The sequence below is a fragment of the Artemia sp. Qi Xiang Cuo genome, chromosome 19, assembly GCF_049724085.1.
Source record: "Artemia sp. Qi Xiang Cuo chromosome 19, ASM4972408v1, whole genome shotgun sequence".
NCBI classification, from domain to species: Eukaryota; Metazoa; Arthropoda; class Branchiopoda; order Anostraca; family Artemiidae; genus Artemia; species Artemia sp. Qi Xiang Cuo.
Window position 1 is genome coordinate 60,648,231 of NC_142812.1, and position 8,500 is coordinate 60,656,730.

At 40.4% G+C, this 8,500-nt stretch overlaps 2 protein-coding genes across 2 annotated transcripts; both read right to left on the bottom strand.

Annotated features, from left to right (window-relative positions):
• Positions 1–2,159: 2,159 nt before the first annotated feature.
• Positions 2,160–2,579, bottom strand: LOC148941075 (uncharacterized). The gene has a single exon (XM_089105157.1). The coding sequence runs from the start codon at positions 2,577–2,579 to the stop codon at positions 2,160–2,162; it is 420 nt and encodes a 139-aa protein (XP_088961283.1).
• Positions 2,580–4,279: 1,700 nt separating this feature from the next.
• Positions 4,280–4,834, bottom strand: LOC148941076 (protein CFDP2-like). Its single transcript, XM_089105159.1, has one exon. It carries the CDS (start codon positions 4,832–4,834, stop codon positions 4,280–4,282), a length of 555 nt encoding a protein of 184 aa, XP_088961285.1.
• Positions 4,835–8,500: the final 3,666 nt, after the last annotated feature.

The following is an 8,500-nucleotide window of genomic DNA, read 5'->3' on the forward strand; positions in this document are numbered from 1 at the left end:
TAAAAGAAAGAAATAAACGCTTTGAACATTTCGTCAAAAAATAAAATGGCAAAAATAAGGTATTATGTGACAGTGATGTGTGCACTGTCATTACGTAAGATATGTTCTGCCATTGCGTAAGGTGTGTGCTGTCATTAAGTTAGAGGCGGTGATTCCCCATGGGTTCTGACGCAGGCTTACATACAATTGCATCATCCATATTATACTTGACCGTTTAAACGGGGTAAGTCGTGTGACGTCATCGGAGTCTAGAGGGGTGTATCGTGGGAATCTCGCCATCTCAAATAAGATTGCGTCATGTATATTACACCTAGAAACAGGGACTGCATTGCACAGGTGAGAGGGGTTCGGAGCTCCACTTAGAATTCCCTATTATTGCTACTTGTGTATTATAGCGACCAAACTCCGATTAATCATATAAAAAATACTGGGACACAATTGCGTCTTTGGTCACGGAGAAAGAGCTTGCCCTCGGAATCTTGCCAGGGCATGCGCTCGGAATCTCGCCAGCTGGAAACCGGGCTCTCATCGGAATCTTGCCAGCTGGAAACAGGGTTCCCGTCCGAATCTTGCCAGAGATGTTGTGATGTCAGAGGGTTCCCGTATGAATTCGGGTGTCGTGGAAATACCATGTTAATTTCCTAGGAATGCACTTGAATTCTACCGGAAATGGGACAGGGCTGTGCTCGGAATCTTGCCAGAGATGCCGTGAAGTCAGAGGGCTTTCATAGGAATCCTATTGAAAAGGGATAGGGTCTTTGTAAAAAGCCGTGAGGTGGTACTACGGTTATCTTCAAAGGAATAGTTATTGGATCTTTCTACTATACTGAACAAAATGGCTTGCTCAAAATATAGATTGGACAACTTTTGGGGAAAAGGTGGCGTGTTAGGGGGTGTAGTTGCCACCAATGTTTTTAGTCACTTATAAAAGGAACTAGAATTATGCTAAACGTTCTTTTTGTTCCAATATTTTTCATTAGTCTTGTGCAAAACCAAGATTTATTCTGAACAAGAACCTGATCAATAATCAATTGATCGGTCAATAATTTAGATAAATATATTAATTTAAAACATGAACCACGGGAAAAATGTTGCCAATACTTCGAAACAAAATGTACCACAAATTGCATGGAAAATGTACCAAAGACAAAGAAATTGTACCCTATCCCAATTTTTTTACGCGTGTTACGATTCGCGTAACTCGTCAATCATCGGTGACGTAAAATACAAACTATGAATTTTTTTCACTTTTTTTCTCCATTCATACGTTTTTTTTCTCTTCTGAAAAGGTATATGTGCTCTTCACACTACACTAAGGAAACTGTTCCGAGTAAAATTTTCCTACAGTAGCATGCTACTACACGCCGAAAAAATCCCGTTGTCCATCTGTCATTTATGACCGTTTTTAGCACGCCCTGAAAATTGTCCCAAATGACGATTTTAATACAAATCAGGGGTTAAAATCAAAGTTTCGCCATGTATTCTTACAGAATATTTCCCTAAAGCTGTTGTTAGGACTCTTTTTCCCATATTAATAGTTTGCATACATATCCCCCTTTTCCCTTTACTGAAAATTCCGATGCAGGGGGGATTACTCCTGTAGCAGCCGGCAGATCCATGGGGGGACCCCTTCCCCACCCAAGATTTTTTCTGGTGTCCTCTTATCCTGTTTTTTACTCTTTTTTTATTCTCTTTTATTCAAATAAACTTGTCAATTTGGCTGATTGCTTGCACCTTTGTCACATTGGGCCCCCCAAGATTTTGCACATTCACGTCCTTGTTACATTCGGCCTTCCCCAAGATTTTGATCTAGATTCACCCCTGCCTGTAGACCCTCCCTAATATACGCTACTGCCTACAAACAATACAAGAAAAAGATTGTTTTGAAACTTACTTACTTAGAACTTAGGTCCTCCTCAGCCATCTGGGGCGCATAGAGCATCAACGAAGCCTCGGTAAACGTTACGTATTGGTGCTGCGGCAATTACACCCTCCCACTGGGGTTGTAGTGATGTGTGAGCACTGTGTAGATAACGACCGTATGTGCGTCTGAGCGTGTTTCTCGGTCTTCTCCTCTGTTGATGCCCACACGGCTGCCAATGTTGAACCTGGTTCGGGATTCTTGAGTCCTTTATCCGAAGGACGTGGCCTAGATGGCTTCATCTTTTTTTCTCAATCACTTCATTGATAAGCGACTGGCCAGTTTTTCTGCGGACCACAATGTTGCTGACTCTTTGACGCCAACTGAAATTCAGTATACATCTCAAGCACATGTTTTCGAAAGCTATGAGTCTTTTCTCTGTCCCAACATCTACTTTACAGCACTCACTGGCATAAAATAGCACGAACAAAACGTTGCTATTAAGAAGTCGTAGCTTTAGTGCAAGCGAGTACTTCTTTGATTTCCATACTGGCTTAAGTTTGTTGAAAGCAGCGTTTGTCATGCCAAGTCTTCTCTTGACCTCAATTTGAACTTCTTCTGTGTAATCGACCCAACTTCCAAGGTATTTAAATTCATGGACTTGTTCGACTGTACGATTTTTCTGCAGGAGCTCGACTGGCGAGCCTGTTGTTGCCATTGATTTAGTCTATGTTGATGTTTAGGCCAACTTTCTCCGCTTTAACGCTCACTTTATTAAGGAGCTCCTGGAGTCGCTGCTTTGTCATTTCCTGAAGTGCCACATTATACGCAAAGTCAAGGTTTGAAAGGATTTTATTTCCGACTGTTATTACGAAGCCAGCCGCTTCTCTCAAAACATAGTCCTTTAAAATTAGAAATAAAAAGGGTGATAAAACGCATCCCTGTCACACTCCTGACATAATTTTGAAGTATCTAGTTGTTCCATTCTCTGGCTTTACACAATATTCCGTATTTTCGTAAAGACCATGATCAAGTTTATTATTTTCTTGCGGACACCATAATACTGTAAAATTTCCCAGAGTGTGTCACGGTCCACGGATTCGAATGCCTTTTCAAAATCAATGAAGAGCATGTATACTTTGTTGGACCACGCATTTGCTTCTTCTATCAGAGTCCTGAGCGTGAATATAAGATCTGAACAAGATCTACCCGTCCGAAAGCCATGATGCTCTTCTCTCAGATACGGATCAAGTTCTTTTTTTAGTCGTTTGAGTATTACAAGCGCTACAACCTTACTTGATACTGATATTAGGTTTATGCCTCGCCAGTTATCGCAGTTAAGAGCATCACCTTTCCTAAATATCTGAACAATTATCCCTTTGGTCCAGTCGCCAGGGACCTTTTCAAACTGCCAGACTGTTGCAATCAGTGTCATCCACACTGAGAGACATGTCCTCATTGATGCCTTGATCATTTCCGAAGTTATGCAGTCTTCACCAGGTGATCTTCCATTCTTGAGTTTCTTCACTGCAACAAGTATTTCCGCAGATGTTGGGGGATTTTCGTTAAACTTAAGGTTAAGAAAGGGCGTAGAAGGGATGCTTTCTCGGTCAGTTGGTCTCGATCTATTTAAAACCTTTTCGAAGTGGGATACCCATCTCTCGTCAATTTTCTCAGTTTCGGTGAGAACATTTCCTCTCTCATCTTTGACTTGGCTGGATCTGCTGGGAAGCTTTCCTGTCATTTCATTTGTGAGCCTGTAAACTGCTTTGGAGTCTCCTTTTCTAGCTGCTTCCTCTGCTAGTCTAGTCTTCTCTTCTACAACCTCCGCTTGTCAGCTTTTGCCGACTTCTTGATTTCTTTGTCCTTCATTCTATATAGGACATTTGCGAAGACTGAAGTTCTGTCGCCGCTAGCAGAGAAAATTTGCTGTCTCAAGTCATTGCGCTCGTCGATTAGTTTCCAAGTTTCCTGTGATATCCATCTTTCTTTCGGTTTCTTCTTATACCCGAGCACATCCCTAGCAACTTGATTGTAAGTTTTCTTCATTTTTGCCATGCTGTTTCCGGACTGTCTGTGCCGTTTTCTATTTCAAATGGAGCGAATGAGTTCTTCAACTCAAAACAAAATTTTCTTCGGGTTTCTCGGACATGTAACTTATCCACATCATAAAGCTTCGTAGAATTCGACTTTGTGTTTTTGGGCACTTTCAGCTTGACTTTCAATTTTGCTACCATCAGGATGTGGTCTGACTGGGTATCTGCCCCACTGAAGCCACGTACGTCCAGAAGACTTGTCCGCCATCTCTTTGAGATTAGAAAACGATCTATTTAGTTCTTTGTCCTGCCGTCTAGCTAGATCCATGACTGTTTGTGGATGGTTTTGTGTTCAAACTGAGTTGTGCTGACCATAAGATCATTACTCAGAGCATAATCCACTAGGAGGGCTCCGTTCATTCATTTCACCAAGACCATGTCTCCCTAGGACTTGCGGACAGTGGTCTCTTTCTACTGCCACCTTTGTATTGAAGTTTCTAACCACACAAGTAAGGTCATCTGACGGGGAATCTGATGTCAATGACTGAAAAACTTGGTAGAATGACTCCTTCCCAGTATAGTCAGCATCAGTCTTAGGACCATAGCATTCAATTATTGAAATTTCCAGATGATTGGTTACAAATCTTGCGAGTAAGTATCTGTCATTTACTGGCTTCCATTCAACTAGTGCTTTACCGGCCTGGTCATACAGCATTATCCCAACTCGAGCCTGGTGCCAGGATTCATTTCCGCTGTAAATTAGTGAGTAACCCTCTCCTAGTTGTTCATGTCGAGATCCAATCCACCTGACTTCACTTAGAGCAAGGAGATCTAGCTTATACTTCTTCATCTCTCTGAGTACTTGTTCAGGTTTTGTCAGCTGGTTTAGTGTCCTTACATTCCAAAATCCAAATTTCGTATTAGTTTTTGCTATCATAAATCGTGTCCGTGGGCGTGCTGAGGTTTTCGTCAAATGGTGTGTGTAGTGGGGTATCCGAGGCTATCATCGATGGTTCTTTTGCAATTTGGAATTTTACGGGGATAGGTCGCAAGCCCATCGCCCAACCCTCCTTATTTTACGGACTTGGGACCGACATGCTTCAACGACCTCTGCAGGCCAGGATCCTTGCAAGGTTGCAAGGAGAATGATTAAAGAAGTGACTTTTGGGGTTGTGGTCTAACATGTGCTAGAAATTTTAATATTGAAAAAATATTTTCTCCAAATGCGTTTAAAAGACCCTTCACTCACCTTGTAAGGTCGAGTTGGATATAACACAACAAATAGTTTAATAGAGACCATTTCTTTCACTATCTTTTAAATCACCTTAAACATATAGATAATGACATCTTTTGTTTTTAAAACTGGAACTGGCTTTAAAAGCTTTGAGTTATCTGAAGTTCCAACTACACTATACTACAAAACCTATACACCAAAAATGACCAAAAATATAACATTAAACATCACTATCTGAGTCAGCAGCCATGGCGGCACACAGAGTTGCAGATTTTCTTTACCTTCTTTCAGTATTTTGCCAATTTGGGCGTGTCACCATGCTTATGGGGGTTTCCAATCCTTGGTGACGACTCGTTTAGCACCCAAAACAGTATTAAGAGAAGTAAAGCCGAGTTAATTTCTCAATTTTCTTTTGTTTAAATTGACAACTGAAAGGCCCTCTTGGCACAAGCAGAAGACTGTAGTAGGATAAACATTTTCATCATTAATTGACCCAAGAATGGGAAAATTTAGATTTGAGAACTATCACATATTTCTACTATTTTAAATCAGAAATGAACTGGGTCAAAATCTGCATATTATTTTAGTCTTTTCCATTCTTTGGCAATGTTTTGCACATCAGTTTCTTTTTCCAAATTTGGAAACTGTACAAGTAGTGGGACAATGCTCAAGTATGAGTGGTCGGGAGATCTAGCTATCTTTGGGTCCAGTTTGTCTAAAGTTTTGACATGCAGTATGGTTTATGTGCTTCCAACAGTATACATTTATGCCTTGTAACCTACATTCTAATGAACGCTCTCATTCTATATACTGAGAAGTAGTTTCCAAAAAAATACTGCTCAACTTTTTATTATTCAGCTTAGTAACCTAAGCTTACAGTAAAGTTCTACGCTTAAACAAAAATTCCACGTTTTCATTTGGGCAAATATAAAAATATTTAGTGGTAAAATTTGTTGAAAGGAATTTTGTTTTGTAAACATGAATTTTTTTTAGATTTAGCCTACAGGCTTCAATAAAAACCTCACATTGTCTTTTATCATCATTCATCTCAATCATCTTTTATCATCTGGTCTTCCAGAGTCAAAAAAAAAAAATCATAAAACAAGTACCAAAGAAGAACTTCGCTGGTTATGAGATAAAATTGCTTTCTTAACTACATCATTACTGATACTTCCTGACAATTTCCTGAACTATAAACTGCGTGGAACAAATGGCTATCTAAAAATTTTGATTGAATACTTTTGGGGAAATGGTAGGCGTGGAAGGGGTGTTAGTTGCTTTTAGATCACTTTCGACTATTAAAAACGGCACTAGCCATTTCAATTTCCAATGGAATGAGCCATTTTTGAAGCTTCTACGACAACGCGTTCTATAAAAACCTAGTGTGACCCAAGGGCATAACTTACAACCCTTGTCCTGAGGGCTGTGGGGGGGGGGGGGGGTTGCCATCCTCAAAGACCTAATTTCCAGAACTTTCAACTACGTTAAACAAAATGAATATCTAAAAATTTTGATTGGATGTGTTTGGCGAAAAAGTGGGTGTGAGAGGAGGGTTAGTGGCCCTCCAATCACTTTCGACTATTAAAAAGGGCACTAGCCCTTTGAATTTCCAATCAAATGAGGCTTCTTTCAAGTTTTTACGACAACGATTTCTATAAAAATCGTTATGTGCCCCCTGGGCAAAACTTATAACCCTTGCCCTGAAAGCTCTGGGGGAGTGTCCTCCTCAGAAACATAATTTATATCTGGAAATCAACAACGCTGAAAATTATTACTCTCTCAAAATTTTGATTGGATGTGTTTGGGGGAATAGTGGGCGTGAGAGGGGGGTTCGTTGCCCTCAAATCACTTTCGACTATTAAAAAGGGCACTAGACCTTTGAATTTCCAATCGAATGAGCCCTTTTTCAAGTTTTTACGTCAAAGATTTCAATAAAAACGTATATGCCCTTAGGGCATAACTTATAACCGTTGCCCTGAAGACTTTGGGGGGAGTGCCCTGCTCAAAGGTATAATTTCCTGAACTTTAAACTGCGCGGAACAAAAAGGCTATCTCAAAATTTTTGATTGGATGAGTTTGGAGAAATAGTGGGCGTGGAAGGCGTTTTAGTTGCCTTCCAATCACTTTCGATTATTAGAAAGGGCACTAGCCATTTAAATTTTCAATCAAATGAGCCCCTTTCGAAGTTTCTACAACTACGCTTTCTATAAAAAAACCTTATATGTCACCAGGGAATAGTCAACCCCCCTTCCCCCGAAGGCTGTGGGGAGCTGTCTTCCTCAAAGACATAATTTCCTAAACTTTCACCACCGCTGAACAACATGCGTATCTCAGCATTTCAATTGTATGTTTTTGGGGAAAAGGCGGGCATGAGAGGGGTGTTAGTAACCCCCCAATCACTTTCAACTATTAAAAAGGGCACTAGCCCTTTGAATTTCCAATCGAATAAGCCTTTTTTGAAGTTTCTGCGACAACGCTCTCTATAAAAACCTTATATGCCCCCAGGGCACAACTTACAATCCTTACCCTGAGGGCTGTGGGGGAGTGTCCTCCTCAAAAACATAATTTCTATCGGGAAATCAACTACTCTGAACAAAATGGCTATATAAAAATTTTGATTGGATGTGTTTCGGGAAAAGGTGGGCGTGGATGTATTAGTTGCCTTCCCTTCACTTTCGACTATGAAAAAGGGCACAAGCCACTCTGATTTCCAATTGAATGAGCCCTTTTCGAAGTTTCTACGACAACTTCTTCGATACGAAGTGCCCTGGTCTAAAGGAAAAAAATAAATAAATAATACATTGTGCCAACATCGTTCTTATTTGCCCCCAGGGCATAACTTAAAACCCTTGCCCTGAGGGTTGTGGGGGAGCGACCTCCTCAAATTTGTATCTGGAAATCAACTACACTGAAAAAAATGGCTATCTAAAAATTTTGATTGGATGTGTTTGGGGTAATGATGGGCGTGGGGGGGGGGCTAGTTGCCCTCCAATCACTTTCGAGTATTAAAAAGGGCACTAACCACTCCAATTTCTAATCGAATGAGCCCTTTTCGAAGTTTCTACGACAACTCCTTCGATACAAAGTGTCCTGGTCTAAAACCAAAGAAAAAAAATAAACAATACTTTGTTCCAACATCGTTCTTTACTTAGGCAGCACTATTATGCTGCTTATGATAGTCTATCATTCATCCATCCCAGGTCACAACTAAGGTAGAAAGGTATGGAATAAGGGTAATTCAAATTGTCTTCGAGCTCAATGAGCAATTTGAAGGCAATTGAAGACCCCAAATAAAAGGTTTTCAAAGATTTATGACTGACCATGTCCACAGGACTTCGAAGAAAATTGGGCAATTGAGATTGTTCTTAT